This window comes from Grampus griseus (assembly GCF_964374135.1).
Source record: "Grampus griseus genome assembly, chromosome: 16".
Taxonomy (NCBI): Eukaryota; Metazoa; Chordata; class Mammalia; order Artiodactyla; family Delphinidae; genus Grampus; species Grampus griseus.
In genome coordinates, this window is record NC_139010.1 from 32,700,523 (window position 1) to 32,719,516 (window position 18,994).

At 54.4% G+C, this 18,994-nt stretch overlaps 1 protein-coding gene across 2 annotated transcripts in view; it reads right to left on the bottom strand.

Annotated features, from left to right (window-relative positions):
* ZCCHC24 (zinc finger CCHC-type containing 24) overlaps nucleotides 1-18,131 on the bottom strand; it is a gene marked incomplete at its 5' end in the record, with an annotated part of 58,982 nt that extends 40,851 nt beyond the window's left edge. For both annotated transcript variants that reach the window (XM_082672989.1, XM_082672988.1), the window contains 2 exons: nucleotides 5,524-5,724; nucleotides 17,886-18,131. In XM_082672989.1, the coding sequence (XP_082529115.1) occupies nucleotides 5,524-5,724; nucleotides 17,886-18,131 (447 nt within the window). The remainder of the gene's footprint in view (nucleotides 1-5,523; nucleotides 5,725-17,885) is intronic.
* Between the last annotated feature and the right edge of the window lie 863 nt (nucleotides 18,132-18,994).

Sequence of the window (18,994 nt, forward strand, 5' to 3'; positions counted from 1 at the left end):
AGCGAGAAAAAAATGGCATGTCATCTACGATGGATTTCCAATAATATTAACTGGCTTCTCATCAGAAACAATGGAGGACAGAGGGCAGTGGGATAACATATTTAATGTGCTCAAATTTAAAAATATCTGTCAGCCAAGAATTTTATACCCAACAAAGAAATCTTTAAAAAATGAAAGTGAGATAAAGACATTCTCAGGTAAATAAACAAAAACAGAGAATTCACCGCTAGCACACCAATCTTCCAAGAAATACTAAAGGAACTTCTTCAGGCTGAAAGTAAGGGACCTCAGAGAGTAATGTAAATACACATGAAAAAAAGCAAGGAGCACTGATAAGGTGGTTATGTAATTGTAAAAGACAGTATAAGTGCAGATTTCTTTTCTTCTCTTAGCTGATTCAAAAAGCAATTTATAGGGCTTCCCTGGTGGCGCAGTGGTTGAGAGTCCGCCTGCCGATGCAGGGGACACGGGTTCGCGCCCCGGTCCGGGAGGATCCCACATGCCGCGGAGCGGCTGGGCCCGTGAGCCATGGCCGCTGAGCCTGCGCGTCCGGAGCCTGTGCTCCGCAGCGGGAGAGGCCACAGCAGTGAGAGGCCCGCGTACCGCAAAAAAAAAAAAAAAAAAAAAGCAATTTATAAAACAATATGTATATAATTGTCTTATTTGTCCTGTAACATAGAAATGTAGTACATTTGCCAATAATAGCACAAAGGAGGTGGGTAGGAGAAAATCTGTCTTGGGCTAAGGAAAGAGCACCAAGTGGTAACTTGAATCCGCAGGAACAAATGATAAGAATTGGAAATGGGAAATAAGAAGGCTAATCTGACATAAGCTGTGGACATATAATTGCTCTCATTTCTTCTCCCAGCTTCTCTAAAACACATCAAGTTAACTAAAGTAATAATTATAACAAGTATTGTTGAATTTGTAACATACATAGTTGTAATATGTAAACAGTAATGCCACAAGAACAAGGAAAAAAGTAAAGAGCTACAAAGGAGTGACATTTCTATACTGTAGTTAAGTAACATTTCCACTGGAGTTAAGTCAGTATAAATCTAAAGCACATTCCGATGAGCTAAGAGGTATAAGATAAGCCCTGGAGCAACCATTAAGGAAATAGCTTTTAACAATGGAGAGGGCTTCCCTGGTGGCGCAGTGGTTGAGAGTCCGCCTGCCGATGCAGGGGACACGGGTTCGCGCCCCGGTCCGGGAAGATCGCACATGCCGCGGAGCGGCTGGGCCCGTGAGCCATGGCCACTGAGCCTGCGCGCCCGGAGCCTGTGCCCCGCAATGGGAGAGGCCGCAACAGTGAGAGGCCCGCGTACCGCAAAAAAAAATGGAGAAATGCCCTGTGATAAATGAAAATGAAAACACAACATACCAAACTTATGGGATGCAGCTCAGAGGAAAATTTATAGCTATAAACACCCACATTTAATTAAAAAAAAAATGATGTACAATCAGTGTCCTAACCTTCCACCTCAAGAAACTAGAAAAAGAAGAGCAAACTAAACATAAAGCAAGCTAAAGAAAGGAAATAATAAAGATTAGAGTGAAGAATTGAAAGCAGGACTCAAAGAGATATTTGAACACCCATGTTCAGAGCGGCATTATTCACAATAGCCAAAAGGTAGAAACAATCCAGTTGTCCATTGATGAATAAATGGATAAACAAAATGAGGCAGACACACAGACACACAGATACACACACACAATGGAATATTATTTAGCCTTCAACAAGGAAGGAAATTCTGACACATGCTATAACATGAGGGAACCTTGAGGACATTATGCTAAATGAAATAAGCTAGTCACAAAAGGATAAATACTGTATGATTCCATTTATATGAGGTACCTAGAGTAGTGAAATTCTTAGAGACAGAAAGTATAATAACAGTTGCCAGGGGTTGGGGGAGGGAAGGGGAGGGAATTATTGCTTAATGGGTACAGAGTTTCAGTTTTGCAATCTGAAAAGAGTTCTGGGGATGGACGATGGTGATGGTTGCACAACAATGTGAATGTACTTAATGCCACTGAACTGTGTACATTGAAACATGGTTAAAATAGTAAATTTTATGTTATATGTATATTGCCACAATTTTTAAAAAGGTTAGAGTAGAAAGTAAGGAAATAAGAAGAGAAAAACAATAGAGGAAATCCACTAAACCAAAAGTTGGTTCTTTAAAAAGTTCAACAAAGTTGACAAACCTTTAGCTAGAATGACCAATAGAAAAAAGAGAGAAGACTCAAATTATAAGAATCAGAAGTGAAAGAGGGGGACATTATAAAACAAAATGAAAAGGATTATAAGGGAATATGATGAAAACTGTATGCCAATAAATTAGATAATTTAGATGAAATAGACAAATTCTAGAAATACACAGGCTACAGAAACTGACACAAGAAGAAATAGAAAATCAGAATAGACCCATAACAAATAAAGGGATTCAATTAGTAATAAAAAACATCTACTCACAAAAGAAAGCCCAAGCTCAGATGGCTTCACAGGTGAATTCCACCAACTATTTAAAGAAGAATTTATATTAATTCTCCACAAACTCTTCCAGAAAATAAAACAGGATGGAATACTGCCCGAATCATGGAACTGATAAATGTTATTACATGGATGAACCTTGAAAACAATATGCTAAGTGAAAGAATCTGGTGACAAAAGACCACATATTATATGAATCTATTTATATGAAATGTCCAGAATAGGGAAATCTGCAGAGACTGAAAGTAGATTAGTGGATGTTAGGAGATGGGGGTTCAGAGGGTGATAGCTAAAGAGTATGAGGTTTCTTTTTGAGGTGACCAAAATGTTCTTTAATTGATTGTGGTGACGGTTGCACGGCTGTGTGAATATGCCAAGAATCATCAACTTGTATATTGTAAATGGTTGAATTATAACTCATTAAAGCTGTTACCAAAAATAAGCATTTCACTTTTAAATATTATAAATGCTCAGCTCTTACATAATAGTTCATTTGAAACAAAGATTTCCACCTGTTCCTTCATTCCAGAAGACTTGTACTAAGCACCTGTCGTACTGTATGGTACCTGGGCTGGCAGAGATGAATCGAGCCCAGCACACGCCCCCGGGGCCTGCGGTCATATTCCAGCCTCTGCTAAAATACTTACCTAAGTATGTGCACTCTGCATTGTGATGCAAGGGAGATAAAAATAATGCTGGCCAACAGTTATTGAGGGCTGACTGTGTGCCAGGCATTGTGCTAAGCACTTTTCACGCATTACTTCACTGAGTCCTCACAGCAGTCTTCTGTGTTAGTGTTCTCACTAGCCTCGTTTTACGGATGGTGACCCTCATGAAGGGTGAAGGGAGATCCTTGGGTCTGCAGGAATCCCGGATAGAATCAAGTCTGAGATGGGGCCAGAAGAGGGGCTCTACCAGCTCAAGGGAGAAACAAGCTCCACAGGCCGTGGAAGTCTCAGCCTGGAGCGGTGTGGATGCTCAAGGAAACAAAGAGCACAGAGGCCCCAAGACCAGGGTTCTGCCCTCTCCTCAGCACGTCACCTTTCTGAGGCTCTGTTTCTCCAACTGTAAAATGGGGCTATTACTCCTACTTCGGCCACAGAGTTAAGAGCCCTGCACAAGATAAGCGAACACGCTGTGTAACCCATATAAAGGAAGGACCGTGGTTGGCACAGTGCTAGAATGTGAGAGGCACCTAGGAGAGGGGCCCTCCTACCCCTCACATTGGGAAGAGCTCTGGCCCCATCTGGGAGAGCGCAGCGCATGCGCAAATACACACACACCTTCGCCATCCCTCCACCTCTGACTCATCATCTGTTGCCTCTGGATACTGGTCACCCTTGTCCCATCAACCTGCCAGCCCCACTCAAGCCCCTCTCCTCCGGGAAGCTTTCCTAGGCTGTCTGCCCAGCACGAGCACACCTCCTCAGAGCCCCTGAGAGCCCCTGCTTATGTCTGAGCGTCACCTGCCTGCGGGGTTGAAATCTCCACTCCTCCACTGACCGGCTTGATGGTCCAGTGTGAGACCTTCACTCACACAAAGCATCCCGTAACAGGAGGCTATTAAAAGCACTTAGCACACCAGGCAGAAGTGAGCGCTGAATGAAATGCTTGGAGAGCACTTAGCACACTGCCTGTCTCCTCCTTAAACCTGGTGGAGTTCTGCTGTGCCCTGTAGGCAGAGTGCCTGAGAGCTGACAACCCCTGTGCTGGCGGCTCAGCTGGGGAAGGCTCACTGGGTGGGCCATGGGCACATCTCTGAGCGCCAACCAGATCCTCACCCTCTGCCAGGATCTCCTCATGCAAAGGGCCCCTTGCTTACTGTGTACACTGAGGGTAGACAGGGCACAGGGGAGTGCGGATCTGGAGGGCAGCCCATCAGTGGGTCCGGCGTGGGTGGGCCTCTCTTGGCCAGGGCTGGGGAGAGGGCTGAGGTCACCGGCTGAATCACCGGGGATCTTACTAGAACACAGTTCTGGGCTGGGCCTGAGATTCTGCATTTCTAACAAGCTCTGGGGTGATACTGATGCAGCTGTGGCCGGCCGTACTTGAAGCAGCCAGGACCTGAGGCATGGCACGGTCATTTCTGAGAAGGCGGTGATTGGCAATCACACCTCGACCTCCCGCCGGTCCTGGAGGGACCCAGCCCTGCCCAGCCACACCCTCGGCTGCCAACATCTGGAGGGCAAGACTACACGGATTTTCTGAGTTTCCAGGATTCCATTTCCATTACACGTACAAAATAAAAGTAGTACCACGTTCTAAAAACAGTGGAAAGTATGAAAAAATAGGGAGAAAAAAATCACTGATAATCTCGTATGGTGTTTAACACAACTCTTAACCTCTCTCTCCCCAGGATTCCAAAGCCATGTCGGTCAGAGAGTCAGGGTCGCCTGGTGAGTGGGGTCTGCCCCCCGGACCCCCATCCTGTCGTGGCAAAGCACCGGGTGAGAGACGGGGCTGCTCCTGAAGCCTTGGTCTCCCAACCCCCTTCCCACCCCAAGGGAGCGACACTCAGCCCACGGTGCCCGAGGCCTTCACCTAGACCTATCCCGGGGACACAGGGCGCGGGCAGGGTGCCCCCTCCCCCTCACGGGAGCAGGCTGCAGAGGAGGCAGAGGCGGGGGCCTGGGGGAGGGGGGCGCACATCTGGATCCCTGGCCCAGAGCCCACATTCCTTCCCTGTGAGCGGGAGGCGGCGGGCTCTCGGGAGAGCCGTGAAGATGCTGCTGGCCCCCTCCTGCCCCACGGTAACAGGACCCACCTCGGCAGGACGACTGGGGGGACTCGAAGGCCCAGAACCTCATTCTGGGGTCCCCCACCCAGATTGCTGACCGGCCAGCGCAGCACCAAGCTGGGGGCTCTGTCCCATCCATACCAGCCAGCCTGCCTCAGAAAAACCAGAGGGGACAAAAGGGTGGCGACCAGCAGCCCCGGGGCCAGGCGCTCGCGGAAGGGGCCCTGGGGGGACACAGGGCTCCCAGGTCAGCAGGGGCCCTGAGCCCCACCGGGCCGGGCTGCCTTACCTGGGGGCAGTCCTTGATGTAGTGTCCTTTGTTGAAGCACAGGTGGCACAGGTAGTTGGGCGGGGGCCGCTTGCTGGGCTTGCGGGTCTCAGAGGTGAGGGTCAGCTCGGAGAAGTGCTCGGTGAGGGAGCTGAGGCCGTCGGCGATGTTGTTGAGGGAGCCGTAGGGCGAGGCGCTCTTGTACACGCTGCTGCTCAGCGCCTGCAGGGGACAGAGGCTGTGAGGGCTCTGGAGGCCTGGCCACTTACGGCGCTGTGGCCTCCTGGGAACCTCCACAGGCCCGTACACACACACGCACACGCACACGCACACACACGAATTCATAGTGACCCTTCAGCCGCCTGAGGGCTCCAGCTTCCTGGAGGCTGCATTCAAGTCCTACCTCTAGTTGTCCATCCGAGGACAAGCCAGTTAGCCACGCGGGGCCTCAGTGGCCCCATCCGGTAAATGGGAATAACGATAGCTACCTCCAAGGGTTTCTATGAGGCTAACGTGAGGCCAAGAATGTAAAGCCCTTTATTTCCTGCCGGGCCCTGAGGAAGCACTCAGTATATGGGGATGGTGATGACAATGATCATAGCTCTCTACACACTGCCAGGGGTAAGACGTACGGCACAAAGCAACCTGTTAGAGCCGGGGCTCTGCCACGTCCTAGTGGGGTGACTTGAGACATCAGCTCGCAGCATTGTTTCCACAGTACAGAAGAGGAGACTGAAGTGCAGCATTTTGCCTGGTCTCCTGCAGCCCCAGGCCTGTGCACACTGTGTTCCGGGGAGCCCTTGTCCCGGCCCAGGCCAGCTCTCTGGAAGCCCGGGGAGGAAGTGGCCCACCTCTCTCACCTCTCCCACCTCCAGTTGACAGGAACCAGATGTCTTGCCTGGCTTCAAAGTAGACGTGGCCCAGGCCCCCTCCTGGTGTATACAGCTTCTATTTATGGGAGTCACGGGCTCTGGGCGGCCGGGCACACTGGAATTTAGCAAAGGTGGGGCCTGCGGTGAGGCTGGCAGGGAATGGCCATGGGCCCCTCTCCTGGGGCCAGGCCAAGGCTGGAAAGAGGCAGCTTCCCCAGGAGGCTGATGACATACCTGGGCATGGGGCTTGGGCACACCTGGCCCCAGCTAAGGTGTCCAAGAACCCCAGCAGTGAACTACAGACCCTGGGGAGACTTGTTGGAGAGACAACACAGCCTTGTTCTTGGGGGTCCCCAGGCTCACAGGGGAGGAGAGCCACCGAGAGGAAGTTGCCTCAGGCTCCCTTACAAAGATGGGGCAGAAGGAGCCCAGGGTAGGGACAGTGCTTTCTGTGTCCCCTCAGTCTGGGAAGGCAGGGAGGTGAGCTGAGAGCTGGCCCCAGGGGATCAGACACCCCTCGTCCAACCAGGACAGATCCCACCCCCACACATGTACGCCTCTGGGGGGTCCGGCACTCCTCCCTAGAGGACACAGCCGTCACTCTTCTTGGCTCCCTGGACACCCTGCTATGTGACCCTGGGCCAGCCCTTTCCCTCTCTGGGCCTCTGTTCTCTCCCATGTAGGTTTAGACCACAGCCTGGGATCTGGAAGGAAAGACAGAGACACCACATCCAGGGCAGCCAGGCCCAACACACAGTCAGTTTGCAGTGACTGGGCATTGAACTCAGAGGGTCCTAATGACCATTTCTGCTCTACCACTGCCCAGGGCTACTGTGAAAGATCCCACACAAACCTGCATCAAGTCTCAGGGCAACTCTCCAGCTCTCAGATAGCCCCAGATGGTCCATCCTGAAAGGCAGAGGGTCCCCCATCCCTGGAGGTATGCGAGCCAAGACTGGACAACCTTAAAGGATGTGGGGAAGGTCCCAAAGGAAGTGGGATTAGATGATAATAGTAACATATACCGAGCACTTGAATGTCCCTGGTGCTGGAAACTTTACACGTGTTAAGATAGCTGACGCTCACCACAGCCCTATGAGCCACTGTCCCCATTCTACAGATTAGATGAGTGTGTCCAACCTTGTATTGAATGGCCTGGGACACTTTTAACAAATACAGTTTTCTGGGTCCCACCTCAGACCTACCAAAGCAGCCACCTAGGAATAAGGACCCCAAATCTACTGCATTGTTTCATTGCAGTAAAATATCCATTACATAAAACCTACCCTTTTAACAATTTTTAAGTGTGCAGTTCAGTGGCATTAAGTACATTCACACACTTTATCGCACAACCCTCACCAGAACCCATCTCCAGAAATTTTTCTTTATTCCAAACTGAAACTCTGTCCCTGTTAAACACTAACTCCCCGAAGCCCAAGTCTGCACTTTAAAGCTCCCCTGGGGCAGCTCAGGTACAACCTGTCCGGCCCTACCTGGCCTTGGGAGCACCTGGACTTTCCAGCTATCAAGGTCTCTCCTTGGCTTGTCTCTAGACCTCTCCCCACCAGAACTGGTCTGGGGGAGGGCAGTATCGCTCCAGCCTCCCAGAGAAAAGTTCATCCAAACAAGAAACTTGAAGCTCCAAAGGGTGTGACTCACCCTCATGGCTGGGAAACACAACTTCACAAATAACAACCCTCTTATTTTTTTTCTCTTTTCTTTTCTTTTTTTTTTTTTTTTTCTGGATAAGATTGAAGCAAGTCCACAGGAATCAGGGCTGTTTTGGCAGCAACTTGTCAAGAGGAAGGGGAAGTTTGGTGGGAGCCAGAAGAGAACTAATTACACCCTGAAAAAACCTCTCCCCCATCTTGTGGCCACACACCCCTGCCCACGGTGGCCCCGTGGGTATCCCTGGGCAGCCAGAGGCCTCCGAGCAGGCTGTCCTCTCCCCGGCAGCTTGACATCCCCCCCATAGCCTCAGATGGCACAGCTTTGCCCCTCAGGAGGGTCACACAGGCAGCTGCGGGTCAGAGAAGCGAGGCCAGAGCTCCCCTCATCGCCGACCAGTGTGCTCCGGCCTGGCCCTCACGGGCGCTCCAGCTCCCTTCCCCCCGCCACCATTCAAGACGACACCACGAAAGGACGAAAGGCGGAACAGTCAACTGACCCAACCTCACTCTCAAGTTACAATGGAGAAACTGAGGCCCAGTGAGGCCCGGGGGCACAGACCAGAGCACACAGCCAGGCCTAAGGGCCAGGAGTCCTGCTTGCCGGCCGGCTGGGCAGGCAGGTGGGGCAGCAAGCTATTTCCTCTCCAAAGCTCCAAGGAGCTCGGGCCATGGAGGTGAAAGGCAAGTTGGTCTCTCGGACATTTCCACGGCCTGTGGGGACCGGCCAGAGCAGAGGCCAGGACACACAGAGCTCCCTCCCTCTGTCTGTGGAGCCAGGGCCCTGGCCTTTTGGGTTTCCCACGTGTAAAATGTAACACGGACCAGGGGAGGAGTGCACACTTGATGACCTCTGCCAGCCTGCTTCTTCAAGGTCCAGACTCCAGGTACTGAAAGATGCCCCCAGAGCCTGGTCCACAGAAGGCACTTCATCCACGACGTCGCCACCTCTCCCAAGTCCTGCCGTCTGTGGCTGGAGGGCAAGGCTGGGCAGGGCTCCCCTTCGTCAGTCAGCCCCTAACTCTGCAACAACGAAGCTGCTCCCCTTACTGTCCCACCCGCAACTGCTCTTTTCCCTCCAGGCCTGCACTTGCTGTCCACCCCTGGGATGCCCACTCTGGGTCCAAACCCCTGCAGGACCGGGCTCTTGGCCATGGCTCTAACTCTAGTGGTGTGGCCTTGAACCCACCCCTTCTTCTTTCTCAGGCCTGGGCGCCAAGGGACGGTGTGAAAAGCACAGGTTCAGGTGCTACTGAGGCCCCACTGGCCACAGAGTCCCCAGCCCCCTCCAGGGGCCTCCTGACCTCCCGGCCATAGCCCTGTGCTGTAGGCTGGGGTGGGGACCACCCTGTGACTCCCCTGCTCTTGCCTGAAGGGGCTCTGATGTCTCTCTCTAACCTCTTTACACGGTGATACCTCCTCATCTCTCCACAAGGCTAGACATCCCCCAAGGCAAAGATTCTGCAACCCTCCGTTGCCCCAGAGACCAGACTGTTTCTGGTGTCCCCTACGCCCATGATTGTCCTGTGTGCAATGATCACAGGCGGGAAGGGAGCTCCACTTGACAGATGAGTTCCCACGGACTAAGGCTGAGGGTGATTTCACCTCAGATGTAGCTGCTCTGGCCAGTGGTTGTGGGCAGCCCCACTAGTGTGTGGCTCTGGGTAATCTGGGCCCAAATCACCAGCCTGGGGGAAGAAACCACCCCTCCTTCCTCCCTGGGTCAGCGACCCCAGCAGCTAGTAGGAAGCGTGGGATCCTTATGCCACATGTGGGGAACAAAGCATCAGATTCCTGTCCATTGCTGGAACTCCTCCAAGGTTCTGGCTTGGCTGTTGGAGAAAGTTAGATGGGAAGATACTACAGTTTATTCTCATCCTACTTGTGTTAGATACTTGACTGGATCCGTTCCCTTTCTTAGTCTCATCCCTGACAAGAACACTCTGGATGGGCATTATTGGTCCTATTTTATAGAACTGGAAACTGAGGCTCAGCGAGGCTGTGTAACTTGCCCAAGGAAACACAGCCAGCATGTGGCTGAGAGGAGAGTCACACCCAGATCTGTTGGCCTGTTGTATTTCAGCCCCCGAATGGCCTCCAAGGCTTGGCTTCCCCTACGGGAAGGGGACCCAGAGTAAAACACCTGGCGTGGACCATCCTCCTTGGCACAGAAGCCCCTCAGCCCTGGCAAGTTGAGACACCAGCTTCTCTGGGCTGCTTGAGGGCTTGGGCCCCAGGGTTGGTGGTTCTGTTGAGGGGTTTGGGATACACAAGTGGAGATTTCCAGGGCTGACTCAACCTGACAAGATGTGCTCCCCCTTGGCTGCCCCCCCAGGACAGAAACAGGGCACAGTGGGAGGGGGGAGGCAGGAGTTAGGGCAGGTGGGCAGAAGCTTCCGAGAGCAGACCAGAGGGAGAAGCGATGGGTGCAAGAAGAGAAGAGGGACAGCAGGCAGAGGCGGGAGCAGCCCGGCAGGGAAGGTCATGGCAGGGGCAGTGGGCAGCGTCCGAGGAGGTCTGTCCAAAGCAAATGCTGAGTCCTGCTGCCCCTGGGCCTGAGACGGCCCTGGAGGAGGAATTCTCTGGTCCCAGTCTCAGCTCTGTGGGGGCTCTTTCATCAGCCGAACAACTGCTTTCTTATCCCCAAAAGCCACCCCCATACACACACACAGACACGCGCACGCGCACACACACATGCACACACATACACACCCACACTCCCCTCTTTGGGACAAGAAACCATTCATCTCACAAATGAGTCTACCCCTTCTCCAAAGAGATCTGCACTTCTACCCGCTGGGGTCTAACTGGGGCTCCGGCCCGCAGGGTCAAACACAAACACATCCTATACACACAAGCAGGGGCGGATGTGGGCTGGGCTCAGGGACAGAAGGAGACAGCCATTGTCAAGGCTGGAGCTGGCCGACGGGAGAGTGAAGCCACACCTGGACCGAGGGTTTCCCTAGCCACAGTCAGACCCCAGCTCTGCTCCTGTTTCCAAGGTCCAAAGCTGACCTGTGGGCCAAGAAGGTGGCAGGGTCGACCGTGACAGAGGTGGCAATCCCCCCACTCCGGACCCCCAAGGGCACCATTGCCTCCTAGAGGCCCATTCACCCAGGGCATGCAAAACACAATTCCCTGGACACAGCCAGAGCTTGATGGGAGATTCAGATTTAAATAAGCAGGCTGTGCTCTCCTTGGTAGGGGGAGTTGGGAGAGAGAAATGGGGAGAGAAAGGACCAGGGGATGCAGGAGCACAGTGGCAGCAGGACAGAGCAGAACAGACACAGGGGAGGCTCCCCATCCCCACTCAGTCCCTCCTGCTCCCCCCAGGTCACCACCCACTCAGTAGGTGTTCACATGTCACAACCATGTGCCTGCTGCCCAGCTACAGCATAAGCACTGGGGACCAGGCTGCCCCTCGCTTCTAGAATATATTCACTACATCAAAGCAGAAAGCATGGATCCAAGACCTCGAGGACTAGAGGTCCCTAAGATTTACCCAGTCTGGGGTGCCACTGAGGCTGGCAGCTTCTACAGTAGGGGGCCTGGATTTGGGATCCACTGTTGACATGATCCCCTTGAAATTACATGCAAATGCGAGTTCTGCGTGTGCACGCACTTGTGTGCTATGTGCATGGCACTGAGGAGAGGAATTCGAGCTGCTTTCAGGTTCTCAAAGAGGTCCATAGCCAAAGAAGGCCAAGAGCTGTTAGCACACCTACGCTTCTGCTGGGACCCTATCTCTAGGGATAGGGTTTCATGATTCCCAGGTCAGCTCTTTAAAATTTATCAAGCAATCCATAAACACTTCTTCTGTGCGATAAAACAAGAGGCTAAAAGACTAGGAAAGCATTCACAATAGTCACAAGTCTGGGGAAGGAAGAGGAGGAGAGAGTCCAAGTCATCCATCCACCCATCCACCTAGTGAATGTTAACTGAGCACCTAGTCTGTCCCAGGCACTGACTAAGCATCAGATGCTGTGATTATGAAGTGGAAAAAGACAGGATTCCTATTCTCAGTGTTGAAATGTAGCTATGGAGACAGACACATATTTCACAGAAATACCGATTGTTAAGACATGCTTTACCAGAAGGATGTACCACTCATCTGTCATGGGACACGGAAGCTGGAGGGAGGTGTGCTCCCCATGACAGCCAGGTAAAGCCTTCGGAGAAGAGACATCCACTGGTGTCATAAAGAAGTAAGTTGGAATCTGTCAGTTATACAGGGACAGTCAATAGCATTAGAAGCAGTAGCAGCAACAGCAAGTGCAAAAGCTTAGAGGAACGGGAGTGCTTGTTGTTTTCAGAAACCTCAAGTGGACCAGTATGGCCAGAGAAGGACAGAAGAAAGATTATACAACACCTGGGACTTCCCTGGTGGTCCAGTGGTTAAGAATCTGCCTTCCAAGGTAGGGGACGCGGGTTCGATCCCTGGTCAGGGAACTAAGATCCCGCATGCCACGGGGCAAATAAGCCCGCACATGCCACAACTACTGAGCCCACGCACCACGACTAGAGAGAAGCCTGTGCGCCACAACTAGAGAGAAGCCCGAGGGCCACAACGAAGAGCCCGCACACTGCAAAAAAAGATCCCGCGTGCTGGGCTTCCCTGGTGGCGCAGTGGTTGGGAATCCACCTGTCGATGCAGGGGACACGGGTTCGTGCCCCGGTCCGGGAAGATCCCGCGTGCCGTGGAGCGGCTGAGCCCGTGAGTCGTGGCCACTGGGCCTGCGCGTCCGGGGCCTGTGCTCCGCAACGGGAGAGGCCGCAGCGGTGAGAGGCCGGCGTACCGCAAAAAAAAAGATCCCGCATGCTGCAACTAAGACCTGACACAGCCAAAAATAAACAAATAAATAAATAAAAAGATTATACATCACCACCATACACACATACACATACACACATGTGCACACACACACTTATATGACAGACCAAGCATCCTGAGATGTCCCTAACTCTATCTTCCTCCTCTTGAAGAGCCTTAGTTTCCCCATCTGCACAATGGGTTTGCGGCACACAGTGGATGCTGTGAGACAGGAGTGCTAGGAAGTGCTCAGTGTCCATCTCCTTTGCCTCTTCCAAGCCAGGCCACCATTGGACTCACATCCCACAGAGCCCCATCCTGGAGCAAGGACATGACAGGAAACCCAGAACCCATGACCAATGCCTATCACTCCTCAGAAGGGTTGAGATCGGGGACAAAACATCCAAGACACTGAGGCTTGACAGAACACCCTGCACTGGCGTCCAGTGAATGATCCAGGCGAAAGCCAACTGCACCAGCTGGACGAGCCACAGAGATGACTGTAGTTGGGATGGAGAAGACTGCTGGATCTAGCTCTGCCACTGTCTTGCTGGGTGACTTGCCAGGCCTGTTTTCTCTTCTGTAAAATGGGAGCCACGAAGAAAAAGATGCCAAGAATAAAGCATCACCAAGAGTAAGAGACGCTACTCGAGGGCCGCCTTCTCCACGGGGCCCTTCTCTTGGTGCTGACAGTGCCTGGCTCTCGGCCGCTGCTAATTCCTTATTACTAATGCTGCCTGCTTTCCTCCCTCCCACCTGACTCAGACGGTCCACGAGGTGTGGTCTCCCCACTGAGTCTAGGCCCGCCCAGTCAACTTAATTTGATGGAGGGAGGGTCAGACCACCTCAGCCAACAGGCCCTCGAACGATGGTCCCCCTTGCCTGACTCAGAGCTCAGCTTTCCAGGGCTGGCCAGGGGGAGCTGGGCATCCTCCCAAGCTCCCAGCTGGGTTGGAATGGCCATTCCTCCCAGGCCCTGGGGCTGCCCCCCACCACCCCACACAGACCACAAAGGCCGCTGGGAACAAATTTCAGTTCCTGAAGCCCACTCAGCCCCAGCGAGGCAAACTCCCACCCTCGAGCAGATAGGTGGCTTTGCTCTACACTTCCAGGCAGCCTCTCAGCTCAGCCGCACCTGGGGAGAGCACAGTCCCTAATACCTGGGAACCTTTTAAAGCAGGACACTGTGGTCACCCCTCTATGGCTTCTAACACCCCTGTGTGTGCCAGAGCCTGAAGCCCTGTCTGGTAAGCCTCATGAGACCTTTGCTGCTGTTCTCAAATCTCCAATGAGACCAGAGCTGCAAAGAGGAGGGTGTCCTCAGTGCTACAGAAGATAGTACTGGGACCCAGGAGGGCAACTGGGTTAACAGCTCCAGGAAGAGCCTCCTACGGTTTGAAGAAAGAGGTCTGCTTTGACAGAGCATTCTCTGAGCCTGGAGATGTTCAGAACCCTGGCACGTGTTCTGTGCCAAAAATGTGATCCAGTCAAATAGGTATGCAAAATGTTGGGCTGAAGAAGAAAGGTTAGCAGGTTTTGTACTGCAGGACTTCTCAGAGCCTTTACTGTGTTAGCATGGTGTGTTTCCAAGGGAAGGATAGTATGCTATGTTTCCCAAATGTATCTGACCCCAAAGCCCTTCCCCCAACCTCCACAAAGTATCACTTGACAGTAGGGCCACATCTTCAAGCCACATCTGGCCCTGGAGGAAGAGGGAAGGAAAACAGTTGCCTTAAGCATCTGACCTGGAGTGGGACAGCTACATCTCCTTTGAGGGGGTACAGGGACTACCCGGGAGGGGCTCTCGGCATCCCTCTGAGGTTCCTGAGAGCTAATGCTCAACATGGGGTAACTCTACTTTTCTGGAGGTGGAGTCCCACAGTCCCCACACTGCTGTGAATTTAAATTCCAAACAAAGCCTGGCAGGGAAGACCCCCCCCCCCAAGCCACCCACCCCCCACTCCCTCTAAGATCTGGCTTCCTTAGCCAAGGGCCTCACAAGTTTCCCTCCAAAGACATATAGTTGTTGCCACAGATCAGGGGTTGAAACAGGGCTTCACAGGGCCCGGTTTCTAGACCCAGAGGCCTTTTAAAAAACTGCGCCGAGTACCTGTGTGTGCTTCGGCCTGGCAGCCTTACCACAGACTGAGAAGCCGAGGGGTCCCCACAGGCATCCGAGTCGCCTCCTGGGGTCCGCTCCTGCACTTCGCCCGTGAACTCTGCCATCTCCCCCTCTGCTCCCAGGGCCAGTGCTCCACTCAGAACCCTCGGCTTTTCTTCAGCTTCCAGAGCTGAGGTTCCGGGGCACAATGGGCTTCTGTGCCCCCATGTCCTCACACCTCCCCCCACCCAAAGCCCAGCTGCATTCATGGTGTTTTGCTATTGTGGTGGGAGCAGCCTGGGGTGGTGCAGGAGGGGGTGGGCCCTTGGCACAGGGACCGGTGCAGACAGGCCGTGGTCAGCGGTCAGCATGCAAGTCACATCCGCAGGCACTGCCACCAGGCCTGCCAGGCTTTGCACAGAATGGCGACGCTCCTGGGCCCCTGGGTCCCTTCGTAGAGTCCCCTCCAGCCCACACACGACTTGCTTCCTGCCCAACAAGCCCCTTGGTGGCATTCAGGTGGGGGGTATTTTTTCTTGTTCTCTCAACCAGTTGCTATTCTGGAGCCATATTAGGTCACCAGCTAAGCCCTGGACACAGGAAAGGCCTGTCCCCAGGAGCACAGCTGGGGCTTCAAGAGGGTTTAGGAGGCAAAGCGGGTGGGGGGTGAGAGCGAGTGAGTCTGAAGCCAAGAGAGCCTTCCGGAAGTCAACAGGCCCAGCCCTCCAGCCCCTGCAAGGAAGCCCCTCTTACCTCCCTAACCCAGCCTGTCTGTAGGCACATCCTCTCCTGTACAGCTCTCAAATCCCATACACATCACCCTGGGGGAGAGCAGAGACTACATTTTACAGATAGGTAAACTGAGGCCCAGACAGAGACGAGGGTTCCTCCAAAGTCAGATCGTGAGAGACTTTCTTCCACCACCGCTCTAGATAACCTTTACCAGCTCCTTCTACAGTGGCCCCAGCAAAGGAATGTGCCTCTTCATGAGGACATCGAGGTAAACAGCAGTGAAGTGACAAAAGGCAGGTCTCACTGAGACTTGGGTGGGATCCTGGATGCCAGAAATTTCCAAGAGGAGGCACAACAGCCTACCCCCACAGGGGACTCCTGATGGCCCCAAACTCCCAGGCCATCTTAGCAGAGACCCACATGGTGGAACAAAGCCACCGTAGGGTGGGAACAGAGGGAAGCCAGTAGAGGCTGATTAGGGGGCTCTGACTTGACCCGTGAGTCGTGGTCACCCTCCTGCCTTTGAGCTCCCACAGGACCCCCATGAAACCACCCACCCTTCACATGGGTCTGTCTTCTAATCTGGGGCTCCCGCGAGACTCTGGCAGAATCCCCAGGGGGCCACACAGAGCTCAACAAATGTTTGGTAAGAGAACAAACAACCGACAAGACCCAGGCACCGTCCTGCAAAGCCCCTGGTCACAGAAGCCATTCCCTGAAGAGGCGGCAAAGTCTCTTACAAGAAAGAAGATTCCCAGCCAAGAACAATTCCTCACGTGGAGAGAGTGCTTTACAGTTTACAAAGAGCTCTGGCACACAAATGCTCTCGCCTGGCACCAAAGAGTGCTTTCCAGACTCATCTCCCCCAGCAATGCCTGACTAGCCCAACACAGGTCAACCAGCCCTCCTCTCTGCTGGCCTGCCATTGGCCCATCTCTAGGCCTCAGGCCAGCGATTTACATGTCCATGTCTCCCCTAGTCAATAATGGCAGAGGGGAACACATTATGGGGCCAGAAAGGGCGACCCTCTGTCTTCCCCACCTCCATCTCCAGCACACTGGTGTATACACAGGCCTTCTCCCACAAACTGTCAAGTGTTCTGACTCTCCCGAAACTAATTGGTGTGCCCAGGTCTAGAAGGTGCCCCTCGTGTGTGTCCTCTCCCCTGCCCCTTCCCCCTGCACTTTTGCAGAGAGAGCTGCCAGAAGGAGAGTGAGTGAAGGCCACAGAAGGGTGTCTGCAGTTCCCAAATGAGGCAGGAGTAAGTGGGAGCGGGGCCCAGGAGGAGTCCAGCTGAAGCCAGAGAGGGTGGTATTCGGAAAGGCCCTGAAGACCTCTGAAAGGGGCTGGGAGGTCCTGGCAATCTGTGTATTTATCTAGCTGGGGGAAGATGCACTGCCCCTCCGATTCTGTAACTGAATCCACCCAACAGGCAGACTTTGCAACAGCAGCCGGCCCAGGTTTCTGGAGAAGGCACTGGGCAGCTGGAACCTCTCCCCCTATCTAGCCCCCCTCCCAAGAGCTCAAGAGGATTTCCCTTTCATTTCCTTCCAGGCTGGGAGGGCGGGGGACAGCGCAGTCTGTGGGGTCAGGCCCTCAAAAACCACTTCCTATGTGGCTGGGGGAGGGCGAGCGGCTGGAGGATGTATCTGGGGGTCCCTGTGGGAGAAGAGAAGAAAAATTCTCCGGGCTAGTCACTGCTCTCCAGGGTGCCCTTCGGATCGGGAACCACCGAAGTCGGAGGAGAAAAGATTTTAGGCCCCTCCGGAGGAACTCGGAGCAGAATCCACACTCTCCGTCCCAGCCAGCGGTGGCCGAGAGGGGGATGGGGTTGGGCGTGGGAAGGACACTTGGAAGGGGCTCCCTGCACAGGCCGCGCCCCGGCTGTCTGGAGAGAATCCGGAACCCACCCTCCCAGCCGGGCCCCCCCAGTCCCCTTGGAGCAGGGCGCCCCGGGCTGGGAGAGAGGGCAGGAGGGCCCCGCCCGCGCCTGAGCAGCTCCGGGCCGGGCTCAGCTGGGAGGTGACGCGCTCCCGGCGCCCCGGGGACTTCGGGCGGCGAGTTTGGCAGAGCTGAGCGAAGCCAAGCCAAGCAGGGCCGGGCAATACGGAGCCGGGCCTGGGCCAGGCCAGGAAGAGCCGGGCAGATACGAAAAGGCCCGGCACGGTCGACTGAGGGCGGGGGCGCGCAGGGGCACCCACCTCTCCGCGCTGCAGCTGGAAGAAGCTGTTGAGATAGCTGGAGTGCAGGGGCGAGCCCAGCTGCTCTGGGCGGCCCTTGCCGAAGGCCAGCTCTGGGGGCGCGGCGCCGGCGGGCGGCTCGGGCCGGAAGGCATCGAAGGCGCTCGCCTGGTGCGTGTCCTGCAGCGACAGGTAGACCCAGTTGAGCAGCTGGGCCGGCTGGTACACCGAGGCGGCGCTCGTGTCGATGGCCGACAGCAGGCTCATTTTGCGGCGACGGTGCCGGCCCCCCCCCCGGCCGCCCGCTCGCGCCCCCCCGGAGCGGAGGGGCGGGCACCGGGGAGCCTGCGCCCACTGCCGCCGCCCGAGCCCCGACGGCGATCGCCTGCACCCCGCGCTCAGCCCACAGCCGCCGCCGCCGCCGCCGCCTCCCCCCAACTGCAGCCGCAGAGCGCGCGGGCGGAGGAAGGAGGCAGCGAAAGTTGGGCAGGAAACTTTTGGGCCCGCCCCCTCCGATCCGCCCGCCCCGCCCCACGAACCGCTATCTGCCTCAATTCTGACCCCTTCAGCGGCCGCTCCCGGGGTGGGGTTCTCCGAGGCCCCGCCCCTCCTGGAGCCTTCCTCGCTCTCTATTGGCTGTCTCATTGACTATAGAGTGATGGGGGCGGGGTGGGCGGGGAAAGAGAGCTCATCTACATATGTAGCACGGTGCGGGCCCGCCCATTGGGCGGCCCCCTAGCAGGCCCCGCCCCCTCCGTGCGGCCAACCCAGCTCCCCCACCCTACAGGAGCTCAGTGCTGCCCGGGCCTGATCAATCCCGTCTCGCCTTGCTCTCAGCTCTCTTCTGTCTCTCTTTCTTTACAAATCCTTTCCAATTATTTCATTTTCACTGTTTTTTCCCCTATTTTCCTACCTTCCACATACTCTATCCTTTCTCTCAGACTAACATCTCCTGTGTCTGTCAGTTTCGTTGTCTGTCGGTTTCGTCGTCTTTATGGATCTGTCTCCGACTCTGTCTCTGTCTCTGCCTCTCATCTTTTCTACTTTCGTCTAGTCTGATGTGTCTCCCTCTCCTTCCCCTCTCAGGCCCAGAGACACGCCCGCGCGCACACACACACACACACATACAC